The sequence below is a fragment of the Panulirus ornatus genome, chromosome 7, assembly GCF_036320965.1.
Source record: "Panulirus ornatus isolate Po-2019 chromosome 7, ASM3632096v1, whole genome shotgun sequence".
Classification (NCBI taxonomy): domain Eukaryota; kingdom Metazoa; phylum Arthropoda; class Malacostraca; order Decapoda; family Palinuridae; genus Panulirus; species Panulirus ornatus.
Genome location: NC_092230.1, coordinates 48473130 through 48499944, shown reverse-complemented (window position 1 = coordinate 48499944; position 26815 = coordinate 48473130). Strand labels below are relative to the sequence as shown.

The window sequence follows — 26815 nt, the reverse complement described above, 5'->3', positions numbered from 1 at the left end:
AAAGTGATTGGTTCTCAGTGAATGTAGGTTTGCGGCAGGGGTGTGTGATGTCTCCATGGTTGTTTAATTTGTTTATGGATGGGGTTGTTAGGGAGGTAAATGCAAGAGTCTTGAAAAGAGGGGCAAGTATGAAGTCTGTTGGGGATGAGAGAGCTTGGGAAGTGAGTCAGTTGTTGTTCGCTGATGATACAGCGCTGGTGGCGGATTCATGTGAGAAACTGCAGAAGCTGGTGACTGAGTTTGCTAAAGTGTGTGGAAGAAGAAAGTTAAGAGTAAATGTGAATAAGAGCAAGGTTATTAGGTACAGTAGGGTTGAGGGTCAAGTCAATTGGGAGGTGAGTTTGAATGGAGAAAAACTGGAGGAAGTGAAGTGTTTTAGATATCTGGGAGTGGATCTGTCAGCGGATGGAACCATGGAAGCGGAAGTGGATCATAGGGTGGGGGAGGGGGCGAGAATTTTGGGAGCCTTGAAAAATGTGTGGAAGTCGAGAACATTATCCCGGAAAGCAAAAATGGGTATGTTTGAAGGAATAGTGGTTCCAACAATGTTGTATGGTTGCGAGGCGTGGGCTATGGATAGAGTTGTGCGCAGGAGGATGGATGTGCTGGAAATGAGATGTTTGAGGACAATGTGTGGTGTGAGGTGGTTTGATCGAGTAAGTAACGTAAGGGTAAGAGAGATGTGTGGAAATAAAAAGAGCGTGGTTGAGAGAGCAGAAGAGGGTGTTTTGAAATGGTTTGGGCACATGGAGAGAATGAGTGAGGAAAGATTGACCAAGAGGATATATGTGTCGGAGGTGGAGGGAACGAGGAGAAGAGGGAGACCAAATTGGAGGTGGAAAGATGGAGTGAAAAGGATTTTGTGTGATCGGGGCCTGAACATGCAGGAGGGTGAAAGGAGGGCAAGGAATAGAGTGAATTGGAGCGATGTGGTATACCGGGGTTGACGTGCTGTCAGTGGATTGAATCAATGCATGTGAAGCGTCTGGGGTAAACCATGGAAAGCTGTGTAGGTATGTATATTTGCGTGTGTGGACGTATGTATATACATGTATATGGGGGTGGGTTGGGCCATTTCTTTCGTCTGTTTCCTTGCGCTACCTCGCAAACGCGGGAGACAGCGACAAAGCAAAAAAAAAAAAAAAAAAGTCTGTGTATGTATATGTGTGTATACGTTGAAGCGTATAGGTACGTATATGTGCATGTGTGGGCGTTTATGTATATACATGTGTATGTGGGTAGGTTGGGCCATTGTTTCGTCTGTTTTCTTACGCTACCTCGCTAATGCGGGAGACAGTGACTAAGTATAATAAATGAAAATATAGATATCTTTTTTTATGTGAAATAGGAAGATATCCTCTTAATTCAGTCATGTTGTAAAATATCTTCTTGAGAAAGCGGTGACGGGGCAGAAAGAGGGAAAAAAAGAAAAAAAAAATATATCCCTGGGGATAGGGGAGAAAGAATACTTCCCACGTATTCCCTGCGTGTCGTAGAAGGCAACTAAAAGGGAAGGGAGCGGGGGGCTGGAAATCCTCCCCTCTCGTTTTTTTTTTTTTTTTTTTAATTTTCCAAAAGAAAGGACAGAGAAGGGGGCCATTTGAGGATATTCCCTCAAAGGTCCAGTCCTTTGTTCTTAACGCAACCTCGCTAATGCGGGAAATGGCGAATAGTATGAAAGAAAGAAAAAGAAAAGAGAAAGTAGTGTCTCTGATGTATGCCTCTGGTCCTGTACATTTTTAGTTGTTTGATGAGCAGTAGTATGTAAACTTTTGTAGGTTAAAAATGAGGTTTATATTGAATATTGCTTTATGTTTCCTCATTCATGCTCTCAGTCTTTCATGTCATTTTTCAGAGACTTGCCTCAGTATGGCCACAAACAGTGGCAAGCATATTTTGGGCGCACTTTTGATATATACACCAAGCTTTGGAAGTTTCAGCAGCAGCACAGACAAATTCTTGATTCAAAGTTTGGACTAAAACGTTGGCAGATTGGGGAGATTGCATCCAAGATTGGTCAGCTTTACTACCATTATTAGTAAGTGGATGTCAAGTGCTCAATCAGTAAAGAAATGATAATCATTATTGATATGTGTGTTTTTTTTTTTTTTGCTGTCTCCCGCGTTTGCGAGGTAGCACAAGGAAACAGACAAAAGAAATGGCCCAACCCACCCCCATACACATGTATATACATACACGTCCACACACGCAAATATACATACCTACACAGCTTTCCATGGTTTACCCCAGACGCTTCACATGCCCTGATTCAATCCACTGGCAGCACGTCAACCCCGGTATACCACATCGATCCAGTTCACTCTATTCCTTGCCCTCCTTTCACCCTCCTGCATGTTCAGGCCCCGATCACGCAAAATCTTTTTCACTCCATCTTTCCACCTCCAATTTGGTCTCCCACTTCTCCTCGTTCCCTCCACCTCCGACACATATATCCTCTTGGTCAATCTTTCCTCACTCATTCTCTCCATGTGCCCAAACCATTTCAAAACACCCTCTTCTGCTCTCTCTCAACCACGCTCTTTTTATTTCCACACATCTCTCTTACCCTTATGTTACTTACTCAATCAAACCACCTCACACCACACATTGTCCTCAAACATCTCATTTCCAGCACATCCACCCTCCTGCGCACAACTCTATCCATAGCCCACGCCTCGCAACCATACAACACTGTTGGAACCACTATTCCTTCAACCATACCCATTTTTGCTTTCCGAGATGATGTTCTCGACTTCCACACATTCTTCAAGGCTCCCATAATTTTCGCCCCCTCCCCCACCCTATGATTCACTTCCGCTTCCATGGTTCCATCCGCTGCCAGATCCACTCCCAGATATCTAAAACACTTTACTTCCTCCAGTTTTTCTCCATTCAAACTTGCCTCCCAATTGACTTGACCCTCAACCCTACTGTACCTAATAACCTTGCTCTTATTCACATTTACTCTTAACTTTCTTCTTTCACACACTTTAGCAAACTCAGTCACCAGCTTCTGCAGTTTCTCACATGAATCAGCCACCAGCGCTGTATCATCAGCGAACAACAACTGACTCACTTCCCAAGCTCTCTCATCCCCAACAGACTTCATACTTGCCCCTCTTTCCAAAACTCTTGCATTCACCTCCCTAACAACCCCATCCATAAACAAATTAAACAACCATGGAGACATCACACACCCCTGCCGCAAACCTACATTCACTGAGAACCAATCACTTTCCTCTCTTCCTACACGTACACATGCCTTACATCCTCGATAAAAACTTTTCACTGCTTCTAACAACTTGCCTCCCACACCATATATTCTTAATACCTTCCACAGAGCATCTCTATCAACTCTATCATATGCCTTCTCCAGATCCATAAATGCTACATACAAATCCAATTGCTTTTCTAAGTGTTTCTCACATACATTCTTCAAAGCAAACACCTGATCCACACATCCTCTACTACTTCTCAAACCACACTGCTCTTCCCCAATCTGATGCTCTGTACATGCCTTCACCCTCTCAATCAATACCCTCCCATATAATTTACCAGGAATACTCAACAAACTTATACCTCTGTAATTTGAGCACTCACTCTTATCCCCTTTGCCTTTGTACAATGGCACTATGCACGCATTCCGCCAATCCTCAGGCACCTCACCATGAGTCATACATACATTAAACAACCTTACCAACCAGTCAATAATACAGTCACCCCCTTTTTTGATAAATTCCACTGCAATACCATCCAAACCTGCTGCCTTGCCGGCTTTCATCATCCGCAAAGCTTTTACTACCTTTTCTCTGTTTACCAAATCATTTTCCCTAACCCTCTCACTTTGCACACCACCTCGACCAAAACACCCTATATCTGCCACTCTATCATCAAACACATTCAACAAACCTTCAAAATACTCACTCCATCTCCTTCTCACATCGCCACTACTTGTTATCACCTCCCCATTTGCGCCCTTCACTGAAGTTCCCATTTGCTCCCTTGTCTTACGCACTTTATTTACCTCCTTCCAGAACATCTTTTTATTCTCCCTAAAATTTAATGATACTCTCTCACCCCAACTCTCATTTGCCCTCTTTTTCACCTCTTGCACCTTTCTCTTGACCTCCTGTCTCTTTCTTTTATACATCTTCCACTCAATTGCATTTTTTCCCTGCAAAAATCATCCAAATGCCTCTCTCTTCTCTTTCACTAATAATCTTACTTCTTCATCCCACCACTTACTACCCTTTCTAATCAACCCACCTCCCACTCTTCTCATGCCACAAGCATCTTTTGCGCAATCCATCACTGATTCCCTAAATACATCCCATTCCTCCCCCACTCCCCTTACTTCCATTGTTCTCACCTTTTTCCATTCTGTACTCAGTCTCTCCTGGTACTTCCTCACACAAGTCTCCTTCCCAAGCTCACTTACTCTCACCACCCTCTTCACCCCAACATTCACTCTTCTTTTCTGAAAACCCATACAAATCTTCACCTTAGCCTCCACAAGATAATGATCAGACATCCCTCCAGTTGCACCTCTCAGCACATTAACATCCAAAAGTCTCTCTTTCACGCGCCTGTCAATTAACACATAATCCAATAACGCTCTCTGGCCATCTCTCCTACTAACATACGTATACTTATGTATATCTCGCTTTTTAAACCTGGTATTCCCAATCACCAGTCCTTTTTCAGCACATAAATCTACAAGCTCTTCACCATTTCCATTATATATATGCTTCACATGCCTTGCTTCAATCCACTGACAGCACGTCAACCCCTGTATACCACATGACTCCAATTCACTCTATTTCTTGCCCTCCTTTCACCCTCCTGCATGTTCAGGCCCCGATCACACAAAATCTTTTTCACTCCATCTTTCCACCTCCAATTTGGTCTCCCTCTTCTCCTCGTTCCCTCCACCTCCGACACATATATCCTCTTGGTCAATCTCTCCTTACTCATTCTCTCCATGTGCCCAAACCATTTCAAAACACCCTCTTCTGCTCTCTCAACCACGCTCTTTTTATTTCCACACATCTCTCTTACCCTTACGTTACTTACTCGATCAAACCACCTCACACCACACATTGTCCTCATACATCTCATTTCCAGCACATCCATCCTCCTGCGCACATCTCTATCCATAGCCCACGCCTCGCAACCATACAACATTGTTGGAACCACTATTCCCTCAAACATACCCATTTTTGCTTTCCGAGATAATGTTCTCGACTATATATATATATATATATATAGATCTTCATTCTTTCATTCAAACTATTCGCCATTTCCCGCGTTAGCGAGGTAGCGTTAAGAACAGAGAACTGCGCCTTTAAGGGAATACCTCACCTGGCCCCCTTCTCTATTCCTTCTTTTGGAAAATTAAAAAAAAATAAGAGGGGAGGATTTCCAGCCCCCCGCTCCCTCCCCTTTTAGTCGCCTTCTACGACACGCAGGGAATACGTGGGAAGTATTCTTTCTCCCCTATCCCCAGGGTGTTTTGAAATGGTTTGGGCACATGGAGAGAATGAGTGAGGAAAGATTGACCAAGAGGATATATGTGTCGGAGGTGGAGGGAACGAGGAGAAGAGGGAGACCAAATTGGAGGTGGAAAGATGGAGTGAAAAGGATTTTGTGTGATCGGGGCCTGAACATGCAGGAGGGTGAAAGGAGGGCAAGGAATAGAGTGAATTGGAGCGATGTGGTATACAGGGGTTGACGTGCTGTCAGTGGATTGAATCAAGGCATGTGAAGCGTCCGGGGTAAACCATGGAAAGCTGTGTAGGTATGTATATTTCCGTGTGTGGACGTGTGTATGTACATGTGTATGGGGGGGGTTGGGCCATTTCTTTCGTCTGTTTCCTTGCGCTACCTTGCAAACGCGGGAGACAGCGACAAAGTATAAAAAAAAAAAAAAAATATATATATATATATATATATATATATATATATATTTTCTTTTTCTTTCATACTATTTGCCATTTCCCGCATCAGTGAGGTAGCATTAAGAACAGAGGACTGGGCCTTTGAGGGAATATCCTCACCTGGCCCCCTTCTCTGTTCCTTCTTTTGGAAAATTAAAAAAAAAATGAGAAGGGAGGATTTCCAGCCCCCCGCTCCCTTACCTTTTAGTCGCCTTCTTTATATATATATATATATATATATATATATATATATATATATATATATATATATATATATATATATATATATATATTTATATATAAATAAATAAATAAATGAATAAATGAATATATATATTTATTGATTTATTATGCTTTGGCGCTGTCTCCCGCATTAGCGAGGTAGCGCAAGGAAAGAGACGAAAGAATGGCCCAACCCACCCACATACACATGTATATACATACACGTCCACACACGCAAATATACATACCTATACATCTCAATGTACACATATATATACACACACAGACATATACATATATACACATGTACACAATTCATACTGTCTGCCCTTATTTATTTCCATTGCCACCCCGCCACACATGGAATAACAACCCCCTCCCCCCGCATGTGCATGAAGTAGCGCTAGGAAAAGACAACAAAGGCCACATTCATTCACACTTAGTCTAGCTGTCATGTATAAAGCACCGAAACCACAGCTTCCTTTCCACATCCAGGCCCCACAAAACTTTCCATGGTTTACCCCAGGCGCTTCACATGCCCTGGTTCAATCCATTGACAGCACATCGACCCCGGTATAGCACATCGTTCCAATTCACTATATTCCTTGCACGCCTTTCACCTTCCTGCATGTTCAGGCCCCGATCTCTCAAAATCTTTTTCACTCCAAAGATTTGGTCTCCAATTTGGTCTCCCACTTCTCCTCATTCCCTCCACCTCTGACACATATATCCTCTTTGTCACTATGATTCACTTCCGCTGCCATGGTTCCATCCGCTGCCAGATCCACTCCCAGATATTTAAAACACTTTACTTCCTCCAGTTTTTCTCCATTCAAACTTACCTCCCAATTGACTTAACCCTAAACTCTACTGTACCTAATAACCTTGCTCTTATTCACATTTACTCTTAACTTTCTTCTTTCACACATATATGAGGACAATATGTGATGAGGTAGTTTGATCAAGTAAGTACGAAAGGGTAAGAGAAAAGTGTGATGGTAAAAATAAGTGTGGTTGGGAGCGATGAAGTGGAAGTGCTGAAATGGTTTTGATATTTGGAGAGAATGAGTGAGGAAAGGTTTATAAAAAGGATGTATCTGTCAGAAGTGAAAAGAACAGGGAGAACTGGGAGAACAAATTGGAGATTGAAGGATGGAGTAAAAAAGATTTTGAGCGATCAGGGACTGAACATGCAGGAGGGTGAAAGGCATGCAAGGGATAGAGTGAATTGGAATGATGTAGGATAATGGTGTCATTGTGCTGTCAGTGGACTGAACCTGGGCATATGAAGGGCCTGGGGTAAACCAAGAATGGTCTGTGGGGCCTAGATGTGGATAGGATGCTGTGGTTTTTGTGCTGGTAGGGCTAGCACATTGGATTCACCTTTTGTCTTGTATGTTGATGAACAGTGTTTCTTGTGACTGCCTTCTCTCATCCCATCACTTGTCTTGCTTACGGACCATAGAGTCTGCTCATCTTTTGAATGTGTCTGTAGTCATTTAAATCAAGTTTCTTAGATCACCAAGTATCTTATATCTCTTCCTGCTAGATTTTTTAGAACTTGATCCCTACATAAAGTGAGGGATGAGTGCATTACAACTTCTAAATTATTTAATGTATTCAATAAACCCAAATAACAAATTTTTTTATGTGTGTATTACAACTTGTGAATTATTTGGTATATGTTATAAACCCAAATAACAGATTTTTTAAAGATACAAAATGACTGATTCCCCAGGCATTTTGGGTTACAGAGATTTTACTGTACATAACTCAAATTTTGAAGTTGTCACATCAGCAACTATTTTTTCAAATCATGCAATGGCTCTTGAACAATGTTAATGTCTACGTATTATTGTATGTCATGTCATGTGACAAGTTCAGCTTTTGTCATTTGCTAAGATAACCAGAGAATAGTATAGGGGAGCAATCCACTCTGCTATCCTTCATTTTTCGTGAATGACCCTCTTAGTAACAGATTTGTTGGTTACAGAATTAGTAATCTATTTCTTCCCTGGATGCTTCAATGATAAGATTTGCATGAAAAAAAAGCTGCGATTTATATGTAATTAGCCTTGCTACACCCAGGGGTTCACCCAACTCATACCATCATATGTCTTTGTGACCACCATTTTATCCTATTTTTATGCTGCTTTATCATTGGTCAAAAGAAAAAGTTGGTACAGAAAGCCTCAAGTGAGAAAGTTTAGTGCTTAACCACATGGAGTCTTGATAGTAATGTTTACTATCTACTGAATAGAGTTATTGATTTTCATTTATTTTTTTTCACAGCTTGAGGACAAGTGAGACAAACTACTTGAATGAAGCATTTTCTTTCTATGCAGCCATCAGAGGTCGGGCATATTATAGTAGAACCAGCAAAGATGATCGCTCAGTACAAATGTAAGTGCTACCAGTTAATGACAATCATTTCTTGTATGACAAAGAAACCTCAATAGTATCTTTTTGAAAAAGTCTCTATCTTACTCTTCATCCTTGTAGTTTTGTAAAGCTGTCAAAATCACATGGGTGACATCAGTGAGATTGGCAAGTGTATGAAAGAAGAGTCAGTCATATTTAATGCACACAAGAAGTGTAACTAATGTATCCTGCAAGGCACTATGACAAAACTGTTCAACAACACTGCTATGTAGGTCACACTGCAGTGTTTTCCTTCTCTGCTTTTTATGCCAATAGTCTCCTATTTACATTGAGTTCCTGAAGTTAGGCTTTGCTGTAGTCAAGGCTAAGCTGTATGTGAATAAGTTTGCCTTCTTCATTAGTTAGCTTCTTGTTCTTGTGAATACATATATGCCTTCTGTGTTTATACAGATAATACCATGCTAGTCAAATCATTCTGACAGTTGTGAACAATACTTGTAATAAGTTTTCTTGCTGATGGGCTAAAGTCAGAACTAAACCCACCTTGCTGAAGTTTGGTATGAACGTTTCTGTGCTTTTTTTCTGACTGATGACAATAGCCCACAAAGAAACATTATTTGTCAATGATCTGTCATTGGGGTCTTAGCATCCGGCTGTACTTATACTGTCCATAAGTATAGGGAGGAAGAATACTGCCCATTTATCTCCTGTGTGACTTAAAAGGTGACTAAGTGGAGTCTGAATGGGGGGCTAGAAAGCTTCCCTTCCTGTCCTACTTTCCAAAAGCTGAATCGGAGGAAGGAATCATGCAGGGATTTTTCCTTTAAGGCTCAGTCATCTGTTCCTGATGCCACCTTACTATGTAGGAAAAAGCAAACATGGAAGAAAGATAGAATATGCAAATATTGAAGATACAACACGTATCATTAAGTACTGATATCAGGTTAGACCCACATCTTCATGCATTTAGAGTAACTGTTAGATATTTGCTGATTGATAACAATGGCTTATAAGGAAACATGGTTTATTGATTATTTTTCTCAATGTTTTTCTTGAAAGAATCAAAAGGAGTTCTCTGTGAAATGTACTTGCCTAGTGAATAACATAAAGGTGTGGAGGAGAGACTAATGTTAGACAGCACAGTATAGACTGATATGCTTTACCTGGACAGTGTCTTCTTTGAAGTGTCAAGCGGTACAGTACATGCTGTGTAATGACAGTGTTTTGTGGATATTACATTTTTCACTGTTGCTTTTAGTGATTTCAGCATGGATCACTCAATAAATGCCAGAAAGTACTAACAACAGCTTAAGGCCCACAATTTTGTTTTCAAAGTGAAAATTTATGCCTTCATCAGAGTGATGGCATTGTCCAGAAGAATGAAACGTTTATTGGTCATCTGTTTCAGTGTTTTATAAGAAAGTCTGTATCAGTCCTTTTGTATATATCCAACTAGCAAAAGGTATAACAGTATGGAGAGACCTATGAAGTGTCATGAGGTAAAGTTCATGCTGACATGTTATTGCCTGTACAGTGTTTCATCATGAGGCAGTACAATCATTCTTTTGTGTTTTTGCCCACACTTTCTTATTATACAACAAGTAAAGTAATATATGTCCTTCTGACTTGACTTTGCTGATAGTCTTATCGTGTGATATATCAGGCAATACAGTGCATTCTGACATCTCTTTGGCTGAAGATGTTTTCCTTGAATGACAATGAGAGTGGTTTATGTAGTAATTTGCATTCTTGTGACATGTGATTATGAAGCTATTTATGAATCAGACTGGTTGAGTGATATGCACAAAATATGAGTTGGTGGACTTAGTGTCCTTTCTTGCCCATGAATATGCATGATGTGATAAAACATAGTCAGTACAGGTAAATGTACAGTACAGGCTCTTATAGTAGTCATGGTGATCAGACTTTCATAAGTATGATTCCTTCCATTATCATGTCTGATGCAGTTACCCATTTTTTGAGAGGCACATGGATATGGGTGAAAAACATCTTAACAAATGCTGTTAGCTATCCATGGGGATAGGGGAAAAAGAACACTGTCCACACATTCACATGCATGTCATAGAAGGCAACAAAGAGGGGTGGGAGCAGATGGCTGGAAAATCTCCATTCTTGTAATACTTTCTAAAAGAAGGAATAGAGCAAGAAACCATGCGAGGATTTTTCCCGCTAAGGCTCTGTCATCTGCCCTTGACACAATCTTGCTCGTGTGGGAAGTGACAAGTATGTATGAAAAAAATACTAATTGTATCTACAAGGATGGGGTTGTTAGGGAGGTAAATGCAAGAGTCCTGGAAAGAGGGGCAAGTATGAAGTCTGTTGGGGATGAGAGAGCTTGGGAAGTGAGTCAGTTGTTGTTCGCTGATGATACAGCGCTGGTGGCTGATTCATGTGAGAAACTGCAGAAGCTGGTGACTGAGTTTGCTAAAGTGTGTGAAAGAAGAAAGTTAAGAGTAAATGTGAATAAGAGCAAGGTTATTAGGTACAGTAGGGTTGAGGGTCAAGTCAATTGGGAGGTGAGTTTGAATGGAGAAAAACTGGAGGAAGTGAAGTGTTTTAGATATCTGGGAGTGGATCTGTCAGCGGATGGAACCATGGAAGCGGAAGTGGATCATAGGGTGGGGGAGGGGGCGAAAATTTTGGGAGCCTTGAAAAATGTGTGGAAGTCGAGAACATTATCTCGGAAAGCAAAAATGGGTATGTTTGAAGGAATAGTGGTTCCAACAATGTTGTATGGTTGCGAGGCGTGGGCTATGGATAGAGATGTGCGCAGGAGGATGGATGTGCTGGAAATGAGATGTTTGAGGAAAATGTGTGGTGTGAGGTGGTTTGATCGAGTAAGTAACGTAAGGGTAAGAGAGATGTGTGGAAATAAAAAGAGCGTGGTTGAGAGAGCAGAAGAGGGTGTTTTGAAATGGTTTGGGCACATGGAGAGAATGAGTGAGGAAAGATTGACCAAGAGGATATATGTGTCGGAGGTGGAGGGAACGAGGAGAAGAGGGAGACCAAATTGGAGGTGGAAAGATGGAGTGAAAAAGATTTTGTGTGATCGGGGCCTGAACATGCAGGAGGATGAAAGGAGGGCAAGGAATAGAGTGAATTGGAGCGATGTGGTATACAGGGGTTGACGTGCTGTCAGTGGATTGAATCAAGGCATGTGAAGCGTCTGGGGTAAACCATGGAAAGCTGTGTAGGTATGTATATTTGCGTGTGTGGACGTGTGTATGTACATGTGTATGGGGGGGGGTTGGGCCATTTCTTTCGTCTGTTTCCTTGCGCTACCTCGCAAACGCGGGAGACAGCGACAAAGTATAAAAAAAAAAAAAAAAAAAAAAAATCTACAAGGATACTTATTTTAGATTATCTTGTTTCTGTTTTCAGGACCCTGAAAGTTCATCTATAATGCTAGAATTTTTTTGTTACAGGTCAGATTTAATGGTGAAGAAGCTTCGATACTACGCTCGGTTTATTGTGGTGTGTTTACTACTGAAGAGAATGAAGCTAGTCCGTGATCTAGTCAGAGTATGTATGTGCCATTTTATTTGGGTATGTTCTCTTCTGGAAATGGGCACTGTAATAAGAATAGGAAGTCATAGAATTTTAATGAATACATATCTTGGCTGGATTCCTGAATGAAGATAAAGCCTTAGGAGCTTGGCATGGATCCTGCCTATGATGGCCAGGCTTTCACAGGAGAAACATAAGTTAATCTAAACCCTCATGCTTCCATAGCACAGTTGTGTAGACACACAGAAAGCAGTTTGTTATTATATATCTGTCTATGTACATTCAGTAAGCTTTCTCATGCTATACAAATGAGTGACAAATGCAAGATATCTTTTGTGCACGACAATCTTAATAGTTTTGGAGGTTTCTCCATCAAGAGTCTGTCTCTCCTACACATTAGCTTCCTTAATGTACCCTTTCACTGTACTGATGATGGGGGAGGGGGCGAAAGTTCTGGGAGCATTGAAGAATGTGTGGAAGTTGAGAACATTATCTTGGAAAGCAAAAATGGGTATGTTTGAAGGAATAATGGTTCCAACAATGTTATATGGTTGCGAGGCGTGGGCTATAGATAGAGTTGTGCGGAGGAGGGTGGATGTATTGGAAATGAGATGTTTGAGGACAATATGTGGTGTGAGGTGGTTTGATCGTGTAAGTAATAATAGGGTAAGAGAGATGTGTGGTAGTAAAAAGAGTGGTTGAGAGAGCAGAAGAGGGTGTTTTGAAATGGTTTGGCCACTTGGAGAGAATGAGTGAGGAAAGATTGACCAAGAGGATATATGTGTCAAAGGTGGAGGGAACAAGAAGTGGAAGACCAAATTGGAGGTGGAAAGATGGAGTGAAAAAGATTTTGAGTGATCGGGGCCTGAACGTGCAGGAGGGTGAAAGGCATGCAAGGAATAGAGTGAATTGGAACGATGTGGTATACCGGGGTCAACGTGCTGTAAATCGATTGAACGAGGGCATGTGGAGCGTCTGGGGTACACCATGGAAAGTTGTGTGGGGCCTGGATGTGGAAAGGGAGCTGTGGTTTCGATGCATTATACATGACAGCTAGAGACTGAATGTGAACGAATGTGGCCTTTTTTGTCTTTTCCTAGTGCTACCTCACGCATGTGTGGGGTAGGGGGTTGTTATTTCATGTGTGGCAGGGTGGTGATGGGAATGAATAAGGGCAGACAGTATGAATTATGTGCATGTGTATATATGTATATGTCTGTGTGTGTATATATATATATATGTATACGTTGAGATGTATAGGTATGTATATTTGCGTGTGTGAACGTGTATGTAAATACATGTGTATGTTTATGGCCATTCTTTCGTCTGTTTCCTTGCGCTACCTCGCTAACACGGGAGACAGCGACAAAGCAAATTAAATAATAAATAAAATAATATATATATATATCTGGGGATAGGGGAGAAAGAATACTTCCCACGTATTCCCTGCGTGTCGTAGAAGGCGACTAAAAGGGGAGGGAGTGGGGGGCTGGAAATCCTCCCCTCTCGTTTTTTTTTTTTTTATTTTCCAAAAGAAGGAACAGAGAATGAGGCCAGGTGAGGATATTCCCTCAGAGGCCCAGTCCTCTGTTTTTAACGCTACCTTGCTAATGCGGGAAATGACGAATAGTTTGAAAGAATAGAAAAAAAAATATTTATGATATCATGATATTGAAAATAACAGAAATGAGTGTGTGTTCCTGTTTGGAAACCAGTTCAAAACAGTATATGAAGAAGTGATGTTAATTCTAGAATAAAACGTAGGAAAAAACCAAGAAATAAGTTCATGCTTGAGAGGTACCTCTTTAAGAGAATTAATTATGGTAATAAAGTTTGAGTGTTAGCTTGAAACTTAATATGTTAAAGTGTTTTGATTATGAAAATATGGTAACAAATAATAAATTGAAGATTATGAGCAAAATGATTAATGCAGATAGTTTTAGGAGATCGGTATGTTTTTGCTCGTTCATCATTTTGAAATAGATCTTTGTTGTGTTTGCACCTTGTGAGGCATATTCAAGATATATTTAGTTCTCTTGCCGTGGAGTTTATGCTCCTGACCCTTCTTTTGCTTAAAAGTTTTAATTTTCAACCATATTGTTACCCAGCAGTTATCTGTGGGATTGTTCCTTCGCTAAGTGGTGCAAGCTATAGATGTGTCTGACCATTTCTACTTCAGATAATTTCCTAACCTTGTGATGTCCCTTTCAACTATTCCCATGTCTTATGGTTTAGCCATGCTTTAGACCATTTCTTTCCCTAACAGCTCCTACTTTGAAGCACTTCTTGCCATAGATAATTTACTTGCTTAGCAGCTTATTACTTTGTTTCCTTTCTTTGTCATTCTCACTCTGAACCATTTCTACACCTAACAGTATCAGCATATATTTACAGCTTCCATTCCTCCATCAGTTTGTGTACTTTCAGCTGCTGGGGATGGGTATATTTTATATGGGTTCATATTTTACTTCAGTATATTGCCTTATAAAAGGTCATGTTTCCTTCATCTCAACCAATTTTTATTTTGTATTGTCCCTTTCCTTTTTGTTCATATTTCCTTCTCTTGAGTATCATATTCTTATTGATTTTGATATGGATGGTACAGGAAGAGTTTTTTCTTGCTTTTTTTTTATTTGTGCTTCCACATATTTGTTACTGGATCCACTTTATGGAGTGGCCTGAATGGCATTTGCCACCCATAAGTTGTGCACTGAAGAACTGCACTACACTGAGTTCTGCAAAAGTGACCCATATGACTATTATTCTGTCTACAGCCCTTGCATCAAAGGGATCTCTGTGATTCATCCAGCTGCAAGGTCTACCACTCCTCAACAGAGTAGATATTTTCTCTCTCCAACCACACCAGTGTAAAGGAGAGTGAGATTGCTCTTTCCACAGTGATAGAACTGACAAGTTGCCCAACATTCATTGCTGCACACAGCTGATTTTATAGTTCATGTGAACTCTTTTGAGCATCACCAACTGTTGTATCTGACCATCATTTACAAGTCCATAAACCAGATTTAGCCATACATCACCAGTTTTATATCATAGGTCACTATTTTTATTGTCAAAACTAGCATGCACTGACAAAGCATTTAAAGTTTGACAGTTCTTGTACCTGTTCCCATGATGGAGATTTGATGCTGCGTCAATTCTGTTCCTGAATATGGAGAATTTCACTCATTCCTTGTAGTTCATCAGCTTCAAGCTTATATTTCTTTGTAACCTTAGTGCTCCCCTACCAGAATCAGCTCTGGTTGAGTTAAGAGCCCAGAAATCCAATCTACGTGTATTATGATGAATTTTTCCTTGTTTTATCTTTCTTCCAACATCTAAATCCCTCTGCAGTGGCTTTCTGAGCATCATTTTGACATGGTCTATATCCAGTCTTGCTCCAGAACCATATATTTTGCCACATCATTATTGGACATGTCCTAGAACAGGATTCTGACCCAGTAAAGGTGCTTCATGGAAGAACATTGGTATCTTCTAGACCGCATCTGCCATCAGTCCTCTTAGGCAACAGCATTGATTCATAGAACTACTGTTACTAGCAGATGACCTTAAGAGGCAATCAAGGGAGTCACCTCTTTCTAGTTAGTTAAGGCTGCAGTGAAGACATTGTATAACCTCCTCATTGTTTGACTCTTGTCAGTATCAAGAATCACATTAAATGAACTGGATCTGCCAACAGGCAGAACACCAAATAAGAACATGTCTCGGCTCCCTCTCCTTTGCTATTTCCTTAATCCAGCCCCAATTTTGCTTCACTAACAATTACACCTGATGATCACAACAAGTCTAAATGTTTAGTCCTTGGTATTACATGAGGAGAATATCTTTTCTCATGTATGATATTAAGGAAATCTCATGTTTGTTGTGTACCAAACCTTTTACAGCACACTCATATCAGTCCATTTGGAGGGTCTTCCAAGAGTTTGTAGCAAGAAGCCCAGAATGAAATCACCTTTTAAGAAGGCATGTGTCTTCACATCCTTTCTTCTCTGTTCCAGCAAACATTTAAGTGCCTTTTAGATGGGCATAGAATTCATTGTAGAATTCCCAAACTGACAAACTAGTGTATATTTTTTTTTCTTCGACAGCATTGAGCTCCTAGGATCCTAGGAGTGCTCTAGATATTTGCAGTCCATTACCTTCTTACTCACTTTCCTGCTGGTCCCTTATTCCTTAAGTCCCTGCTTCTTGTCCTTGTAGTACAAGAACCTAGAGAGAATGAGACTCCTCCACTGTTATCCTTGAGGAACCTCCTCATTTTATAAAGATCTGGATTTTGATAAGGATTCTTCCTAATCACAGATTTCTTGCAAAGAATGAAAGAGCAAGTTTATTGACAAAAACTTCAGTATTTTCATTTGGAAGGAATGGGGCATTCATCATATTCTTTGTCTAATAGGCATCATGAAAGCTGTTATGGATTTCATGATTAACTATTGTGAAAATCATCATTTTCTCTCTCCTTCAAACTTCCTCATCTGGTAAGAAACATTGCTGTATATATTAGACATCTCATTGTAAAGTCCCAGTCTGTATCATCATTTCAGTTCTATGATGTCATAAAGGTGATCTCCTCTCAAGCTTATATGTGTAACCTCTCTGGAGGATATTTGTCTTAGAAGGCTATGGAGTTCGACTAGCACTTTTGTCTACTTTTACCAAAGTCTGGATATGCAAGACTTTCCCTGTTTTTGTACTTTAGAGTCTGCCAGGCACCGCATCTTTACATACAGTGTGTCACATGTATATCAGCTTTAAGTTCAAGAGTTTTCTACCAGTATTCATTGATCATGGTTCTTATTTTCACTGTTCCCTGGTTGATCCCAGTATAAAGAAAAATAGTTTTGAATTCTTAAAAAGCTGTTTCTTCTTACAAAGGAGTTTGTTTAGAAAACCTAATTTCTTCCTTTCCTTCTTTACTCTCTTGTACTTTCTATAGTGTAGTTTAGGGTTTTGCAGGATTTGAGCTTATGAAGTAAGCCTTACCCTTCAGAGCAAGCATTGGGGAGCAGTGGTTCAGAATAGCTGATCCTTTCCCAAGGGACAGATCGAGAAATTACCACAGGTTATTGTTGAGATTTTGCTGGGTTCAGAACTTATGATAATTGAATGTTCCAAATTTGCCTTCATATGTTACCTTTGACCTGCACCTTCTTGTGGTCCAAAAAAGTTGCAGTGCTTGCAACACTCAGATTTCCTCCACCCACACAGCATTTGTTCCCTTCATTGATATATCAAGTATTATCATCACACCATCCTCAACTACATTTGCATTGTTTGCCCTGAGCTTGGTATTTTTCACCATTTCAGAATTAGTGTAAAAACCCAATAACAGCTTGTGGTTATCTTGTGTGTTTCACATGACTGGAGATTATGGCTGTGTGATTCAACACCTCAGAGGGAAAAAGATTAAACAGAACTTAATGAAACAGTGTTATCCAGCATGATAAAACTTTGTATTGTAATGAGATATGTGTTTCGTTCAATTGTTTCATGTGTTCCATTTTTACACCATAGATTGTACAGCTTCATAAACTGTTCTCTGCCTTCCTTGATATTAATTTTTTCTGTTTACTTATAATTACTGGTCAAGATTGACAAGAAAAATAAGAAATTTGTCTCTTTAGTTTTAGATACAAAAATGTTGTGTAGAGCAGTGTAACATTTTCATCTAATGTATTATTTGTATAATGGCAGGAACTAAGTAAACAGATAGATGAATACACGACTACATATGAACCAGAGGACCAGCTGGAGTGGTCACTTGTGCTAGCTGAAATCAAGTCCTTCATTGATGCTGATAACACCATCAATGTCTTAGATATGGACTCAAACACCATTGTGCTTTCTCATAGGTAAGCAAAACAGGATACTTTATGTGTGAGAGAGAGAGAGAGAGAGAGAGAGAGAGAGAGAGAGAGAGAGAGAGAGAGAGAGAGAGTCCATGAGGCAGGGCTATTTCATAGTGCTCACTGCATATTTTACTTGCATATTGTTTTCCTTTGTGGACAGACTTCTGTGGGACAGCTTGGTTGGGTAAACACACTGTGTGAGTGGAGTTGAAATTTCCAAACGTGGTTAGTTGTTCGAGCCTGGTTACTGTGGTTAGTTTTGTAGTTGGGTAGAAGGGAGGGCAGTGTGGGAGCAGCTAGCAGGTCTCACTATTAGTTTGTCACACTGAGATCATTGTATAAATTTAATTACCCAGCTGATGCATGATACATAAAATAGAATCTGACACTTTGGGTTGAGGTTATAAAGTAAACACAAAGGTTTCTTGGGTATGTATTAGTTTCAACATATCCTTAGGCAATAGGGTTGGTTTACAGAGGTGTCACTTCACCACACACACACACACACACACACACACACACACACACATGTTGTATGATAGTACAGAGTAGTCAAGAGATAAGGCCCCATGACTATAAAACTTATTCCCCATATTGGACAGTAGATAATTGTAGACACACACACACACACACACACACACACACACATGTTGTATGATAGTACAAAGTGTTCAAGAGACAGGGCCCCTTGAGTATAAAACTTACTCCCCATATTGGACAAATAGCTAATTGCACACACACACACACACACACACACACACACACACACACACACACACACACACACACACACACACACACACACACATACATACACACACACACAAATGCCTCCATGCACAAAAGCCAACCAACCCTGTGTTGTAACATGGTTTAAAACATTTAGTATGACTTGAATTTTGTATATCATTATCTGTGTACATATAAGCAAAGCTGGGGAGTATAGACCTTTGGTTAAACGCATTAATATTATATCTAGTATTGCTTTCTTTGTAGACCTCTCTAAAAAAAAATTCATTTTCCATTAGATTTTCCCTTATATTCATGTGTAATGCAAACAAGGAGAGTACAGAAATTTACTTTGCATTTTTGAGTATTATTTAATAACCTGTCCAGTCCACTTCCCTCTGATTGACCACATATTTGAGTGCATTAAAATGGCCCTCTACCTGGACCACTTCCCCCATACCATGGAGATGTGTCCATCCCCACACATTCAGAGTCTGGAAACCAGACCTTGCCTTTTCATGTGTGTTTTGTTTGTCAAACCTGTGACAGGGAAAAGAAATGACATTAGTCTAATTTTATGGGTTGAATAAACTGAATATACTGAACTCTGTTGCATAAATTCTTGTTTTGCCAAAGAATACGAAAGACATGAGAAAGTGAAAATAACAAGCTTAAACATGCAGAAGGATGAATGGTGTGCTCAGGATAGAGTGAATTGGAGCATTGTGATGTGCAGTAGGAGCAATGAGCAGTCATTGGATTGATTAAGGGCATATGAAACATCCAGGGGAAATCACAGAAAGGACTGTTGGGCCTAGTTTGGGATAGGGGATGTGTTTTCTGTGTATTACATATGATAGCTAGAGAATGGATGCAAGAAGTGAGGCCTTTTTTCCTGTATTTCTGGCACTACTTTGCTGCTGAAAAAAACCTCTCATTGCATAAATTCACATTTTGCCAAACAGTATGAGAGACACGAAAAAGTGAAAGTAACTTAAGAGTGTTGTTTTATCTTCAGCAGTGTAGCTTGCCATGAGGTGCACAATTGAGATTTTTCTCGTCCATGAAAATCACTCACAACTAAAGCTCCTCCCCAGACCCAGCGTACTGGTGTGCAAATTCAAGCCTTCCTTCCCAGTGACACTCGGTGAGGAGCTCCTTAGCCACTAAAACTCAGTGGTGTGTTTATGCCTCATGGCAGCACCTTACTGTCTATGTTCATGCCCCTCCAGGCGCAGGGTGTTGCAAATGTGCTGCAGCATTTGTTAGTGAATTTGCCTTTGCTGCTGTGACTAAAGTGCTGTCTGCAGCTGGCAAGATGGTGTGCCAACCGTGTGACCTTGTTGTGTTATCAAACTCTGATGCCTGTCCATGTTATTTTTAGTGGTTGCAGGAAATACCTAACAATGGCAAGACCCTCAACACTGGTTAACCATGAAACATGTCATATTGACTTATGCTGTATGGTTTTATCTATTATCAGTTATGAATAGATAAACCCACACTGCCCTCCAACCCAACCATCTACACTGCCCTTATGTCAACCTAAACTAGGTGTGTGGGAGGGTTGGAGGACAGTGTGGGTTCATTTGTGTATGATTGATAACATGTAAAATGAGTATGCATTAGTTAATTTTCTCCATGTTTTGCCCTGAAACACCTATGAACTTAAAAAGTATGAAAGTATGATGAATTTAGCATTTATATATTTTACTGTAAACTGAGATGTTGAGGGTGCTGTCATTGTCATATATTTCTCACAACCAGTGAAAGCAACTGCCTCCACAAGGCAAACATTCACCACTGAGTCCCACTGACAAAGAGCTCCTAACTGAGCATCACCAGAAAGGGAGGCTTATGTTTAAACGCTATGCTGAAGACAAAGCAACTCTTTGGATGTATGGAGAGGATGAGTGAGGAAAGATTGACAAAGAGGATATATGTGTTAGAGGTGAAAGGAACAAGAAGTGGGAGACTGAATTTGAGTTGGAAGGATGGAGCCTGAACATACAAGAGGGTGAGAGGCATGCAAGGAATAGAGTGAATTGGAAGGAAGTGATATACTGGGTTCGACATGCTGTCAACGGACTGAACCAGGGCATGTGAAGCATCTGGGGGAAACCATGGAAAGGTTTGTGGGGCCTGGATGTGGATAGGGAGCTGTGATTTCGGTGCATTGCACATGACACCTAGAGACTGAGTGTGAATGAATGGGGCTTTTTTTTTTTTCTGTTTCCCTGGCGCTTCCTTGCTGAAGCAGGGGATAGCTACGCTATCTCCTGTGTGGCAAGGTAGCAACAGGAATGGATGAAGGCAAGAAAGTATGAAAATGTACATGGGTATATATGTCTGTATATGTGTATGTATATGTATGTATGTGTTGGTATGTATATGTGTGTGTGTGGGCATTTATGAAAGAATAAGGGGATGGGAGCAGGGGGCTAGAAACCCTCCCATCCATGTATTTTAACTTTCTAAAAAGGGAACGGAAGGAGTCATATGGGGAGTGCTCATCCTCCTTGAAGGCTCAGATTGGAGTGTCTAAATGTGTGTGGATGTAACCAGGATGAAAAAAAAAGGAGAGATAGGTAGTATGTTTGAGGAAAGGAACCTAGATATTTTGGCATGAGTGAAACGAAGCTCAAGGTGGTTTGGGAATGTCTTGGGAGTAAAGTCAGGGGTTGGTGAGAGGACAAGAGCCAAGGGAGGAGTAGCACTACTCCTGAAGCAGGAGTTGTGGGAGTATGTGATAGAGTGATATGGGTAAAACTGAAAGTGGATGGAGAGATGGGTGATTATTGCTGCCTATGCACCTGGTCATGAGAGGCAAGTGTTTGGGGAGCAGCCGAGTGAGTGTGTTAGCAGCTTTGATGCAGGAGACTTGGTTATATTGATGGGTGCTTTGAATGCAAAGGTGAGTAATGTGGCAGTTGAAGGGTATAATTGGTGTACATAGGGTGTTCAGTGTTGTAAATGGAAATGGTGAAGAGCTTGTAGATTTGTGTGCTGAAAAAGGACTGTTGATTGGGAATACCTGGTTTGAAAAGAGAGATATACATATTATACGTTTAATTTGTTTATGGATGGGGTTGTTAGGGAGGTAAATGCAAGAGTTTTGGAAAGAGGGGCAAGTATGAAGTCTGTTGGGGATGAGAGAGCTTGGGAAGTGAGTCAGTTGTTGTTCGCTGATGATACAGCGCTGGTGGCTGATTCATGTGAGAAACTACAGAAGCTGGTGACTGAGTTTGGTAAAGTGTGTAGAAGAAGAAAGTTAAGAGTAAATGTGAATAAGAGCAAGGTTATTAGGTACAGTAGGGTTGAGGGTCAAGTCAATTGGGAGGTGAGTTTGAATAGAGAAAAACTGGAGGAAGTGAAGTGTTTTAGATATCTGGGAGTGGATCTGGCAGCGGATGGAACCATGGAAGCAGAAGTGGATCATAGGGTGGGGGAGGGGGCGAAAATTCTGGGGGCCTTGAAGAATGTGTGGAAGTCGAGAACATTATCTCGGAAAGCAAAAATGGTTATGTTTGAAGGAATAGTGGTTCCAACAATGTTGTATGGTTGCGAGGCATGGGCTATGGATAGAGGTGTGCGCAGGAGGATGGATGTGCTGGAAATGAGATGTTTGAGGACAATGTGTGGTGTGAGGTGGTTTGATTGAGTGAGTAACATAAGGGTAAGAGAGATGTGTGGAAATAAAAAGAGCGTGGTTGAGAGAGCAGAAGAGGGTGTTTTGAAGTGGTTTGGGCACATGGAGAGAATGAGTGAGGAAAGATTGACCAAGAGGATATATGTGTCGGAGGTGGAGGGAACGAGGAGAAGAGGGAGACCAAATTGGAGGTGGAAAGATGGAGTGAAAAAGATTTTGTGTGATCGGGGCCTGAACATGCAGGAGGGTGAAAGGAGGGCAAGGAATAGAGTGAATTGGAGCGATGTGGTATACCGGGGTTGACGTGCTGTCAGTGGATTGAATCAAGGCATGTGAAGCGTCTGGGGTAAACCATGGAAAGCTGTGTAGGTATGTATATTTGCGTGTGTGGACGTATGTATATACATGTGTATGGGGGGGGGGTTGGGCCATTTCTTTCGTCTGTTTCCTTGCGCTACCTCGCAAACGCAGGAGACAGCGACAAAGTATAATAGAAATAAATATAAAAAAATTAGGAGAGATGGCCAGAGAGCAGTATTGGATTATGTGTTAATTGATAGGCGAGTGAAAGAGAGACTTTTGGATGTTAATGTGCTGAGAGGGGCAACTGGAGGGATGTCTGATCATTATCTTGTGGAGGCGCAGGTGAAGATTTGTAGAGGTTTTCAGAAAAGAAGAGAGAATGTTGGGGTGAAGAGAGTGGTGAGAGTAAGTGAGCTTGGAAAGTAGACTTGTATGAGGAAGTACCAGGAGAGATTGCTTGCAGAATGGAAAAAGGTGAAAGCAAATGACAAGGGGAGTGGGGGAGGAATTGGATGTATTTAGGGAAGCTAACGTAACCTAACCTAACCTAACCTTGCACAAAAGATGCCTGTGGCATGAGAAAGGTGGGAGGTGGGCAGATTAGAAAAGGTAGTGAGTGGTGGGGTGAAGAAGTAAGATTGTTAGTGAAAGAGAAGAGAGAGGGGACTAGATGATTTTTGCAGGGAAGTAGTGCGAATGATTGGGAGATGTATAAAAGAAAGAGGCAGGAGGTCAAGAGAAAGGTGCAAGAGGTGAAAAAGAGGGCAAATGAGAGTTGGGGTGAGTGAGTATCATTAGATTTTAGGAAAAATAAAAAATGTTTTGGAAGGAGGTAAATAAAGTGTGTAAGACAAGAGAACAAATGGGAACATTGGTGAAGGGGGCTAATGGAGAGGTAATAACAAGTAGTGGTAAAGTGAGAATGAGATGAAGTGAGTATTTTGAAGGTTTGTTGAATGTGTTAGATGATAGAGTGGCAGATATTGGGTGTTTTGGGTGGGATGGTGTGCGAAGTGAGAGGGTCAGGGAGAATGGTCTGGTAAACAGAGAAGAGGAGGTGAAAGTCTAGCGAAAGATGAAAGCCAGCAAGGCGGCGGGTTTGATTGATATTGCAGTGGAATTTATTAAAAGAGGTGGTGACTGTGTTGTTGACTGGTTGGTAAGGATATCCACTGTGTGTATGATTCGTGATGAAGTGCCTGAGGATTTGCAGAATGCTTGCATAGTGCCATTGTACAAAGACAAAGGGGATAAAGGTGAGTGTTCAAATTACAGTGGTATAAGTTTTTGAATATTCCTGGGAAATTATATGGGAGGGTAAAGGCATGTACAGAGCTTCAGATTGGGGAAGAGCATGTAGTTTTAGAAGGGATAAAGGATGTGTGGATCAGGTGTTTGCTTTGAAGAATGTATGTGAGAAATATTTAGAAAAACAAATGGATATATATGTAGCATTTATGGGTCTGGAGAAGGCATATGATAGAGATGGTCTGTGGAAGGTATTAAGAGTATATGGTGAGGGAGGTAAGTTGCTTGAAGCAGTGAAAAGTTCTTATCAAGGATGTAAGGCATGTGTTCAAGTGGGAAGTGAGGAAAGTGATTGGTTCCTAGTGAATGTCGGTTTGCGGCAGGGGTGCATGGTGTCTCCATGGTTGTTTAATTTGTTTATGGATTGGGTTTTTGGGAGGTAAATGCAAGAGTTTTGGAGAGAGGGGCAGATATGCAGTCTGTTGTGAAGGAGAGGGCTTGGGAAATGTGTCAGTAATTGTTCGCTGATGATACAGTGCTGGTGGCTGATTCGTGTGAGAAACTGCAGAAGTTGGTTACTGAATTTGGTAAAGTGTGTGAAAGAAGTAAGCTGAGAGTAAATGTGAATAAGAGCAAGGTTATTAGGTTCAGTAGGGTTGAGGGACAAATTAATTGGGAGGTAAGTTTGAATGGAGAAAAACTGGAGGAAGTGAAGTGATTTTGATATCTGTGAGTGAATTTTGCAGCGGATGGAACCATGGAAGTGGAAGTGAGTCACAGGGTGGGGGAGGGGATGAAGGTTCTGGGAGCGTTGAAGAATGTGTGGAAGGCAAGAACGTTATCTCGGAAAGCAGAAATGGGTGTGTTTAAAGGAATAGTGGTACCAACAGTGTTATATGGTTGCGAGGCATGGGCTATAGATAGGGTTGTGCTGAGGAGGGTGGATGTGTTGGAAGTGAAATGTTTAAGGACAATATGTGGTGTGAGGTGGTTTTGATCGAGTAAGTAATGAAAGGGTAGAAAAGATGTGTGGTAATAAAAGATTGTGGTTGAGAGAGCAGAAGAGGGTGTATTGAAGTGTTTTGGCCACATGGAGAGAATGAATGAAGAAAGATTGACAAAGAATATGTGTCAGAGGTGAAGTAAAAAAGATTTTGAGCGATTGGGGCCTGAACATACGGGAGAGTGAAAGGCATGCAAGGAATAGAGTGAATTGGAATGAGGTAGTTTACCGGGGTCAACACGCTGTCAGTGGATTGAACCAGGGCATGTGAAGCGTCTGGGGTAAACCATGTAAAGTTTTGTGGGGCCAGGATGTGGAAAGGGAGCTGTGGTTTTCGTGCATTACACATGACAGCTAGAGACTGAGTGTGAACGAATGTGGCCTTTGTTGTCTTTTCCTGGCACAACCTTGCTAGGACGTGGGGGGGAGGCGGGTGCCGTTTCATGTGTGGGGGTTGCGACGGGAATGGATGGGGGCAGCAAGTTTGAGTGTGTACATTTGTATATATGTATATGTCTGTGTATGTCTTTGAATGTATATGTTTGTGTGTGGGCATTTATATACTTATATACTTGTGTATGTGGGTGGGTTGGGCCATTCTTTCATCTGTTTCCTTGTGCTACCTTGCAAACGCAGGAGACAGCGAATAAGTATAATAAGATAAGTATAAATGTGAGTGGATAGGCCATTCTTTGTCTGTTTTCTGGTGCTACCTTGCTGACGCAGGAAACTGTGGTTAAGTATAATGATAATTATATTTATAAGAATAATGATAATGATAAGATCTGTTTGATTTTTTCCCCAAGCAACAACTCAAAACAACCCTAACCTAATTTGAATGGCCAGCTCAACATTACCCAACCACATTATTCTGATAATCTCTGGCTTCATCTAACTAGTGCTTGGATGTATTTTAGCTGTACTGGTGCTTGATTTCTTTACTGTCAAACTGGGTTTATAGTGAGATCCTCTTTTGGGAGTCTTCTCATTCTCTGGGAACCTGGCCTGACTTTCTTGGTTCATTGTGGAATAGGCTTTAGCCAGTTACAAAGTGGAGTACACACTTTGTATGCTTATTGCTGAGCCAGATTCTTAGTTATGCAGCTGTTTCTTGTAATTTTGGGTTTGATTAGGCATGCATTTCTCTCCTATGCAAATATGGCTTGGAGTTTGAGTACTAACCATTTTTATTCTCCTGATCTTGTATCTGCTTTCACAGTGCAGAAATAAGCAACCTCACATAAAGCTTTCTTCTTTACAAAGATGGTATGTAGAATTTTGCCTGGATATGGTATTTTAGTGGATATTGTTCATATAGTACTGGTGCACATAGGAGGTTATAGTTTGATAAGAATGAGTGCAGAGGTAAAGTTATTGGAATTGGTACTTAAATAGCAGATTACATATGAAGGCTACCTTATGGGTATCTATCATCAATATTATTTTATATACAGATTGAGTGGCCACAACACCCCACCTGTGGAGAAGACCCCAATGATGAACCTCACTTTGCAAGAAATACTTATAGTAGGAAACTGCAATGAGCAGGTAAGATGATCCACAAATATTTCAGGAGTAGAACCTTCAGGAAATAGGGAAAATATTGAGGATTGGCAGAATGCTGGTGCTTTAGTATTGATAATGAAAGAAATGAAGATAATCAAGAGTTCCAGTGTCATGCAAAGGTAATAAAGAATATTTATATGGAATGTGGACATGGTGAGAAAATGGATGGAGCTATGAATACTTAAAGCATGTATGTAAATTCAGAAGTTTGTTAAAGCAGCTAGAGTAGATGGGATTGCAATTGAATTTCCTAAGAAAGGGGGTAACTATGTTGTTAATTGGTTAGTTAGGATTTTCATTGTATGTATGAATCGTGTGTGAGGAAGAAGAAAGGAGGGTTAATAGTTTCAGGAGAAGATGGATCTGCAGCAGGAATGTG

The 26815-nt window shown here is 40.8% G+C and overlaps 1 protein-coding gene across 3 annotated transcripts in view; it reads left to right on the top strand.

Annotated features, from left to right (window-relative positions):
• LOC139749621 (protein SCAI) overlaps positions 1–26815 on the top strand; it is a 108875-nt gene that overhangs the window by 8930 nt on the left and 73130 nt on the right. For all 3 annotated transcript variants that reach the window (XM_071663755.1, XM_071663754.1, XM_071663756.1), the window contains exons 2-6: positions 1856–2038; positions 8451–8561; positions 11987–12083; positions 17784–17941; positions 26325–26418. In XM_071663755.1, coding sequence (XP_071519856.1) covers positions 1856–2038; positions 8451–8561; positions 11987–12083; positions 17784–17941; positions 26325–26418 — 643 coding nt within the window. The remainder of the gene's footprint in view (positions 1–1855; positions 2039–8450; positions 8562–11986; positions 12084–17783; positions 17942–26324; positions 26419–26815) is intronic.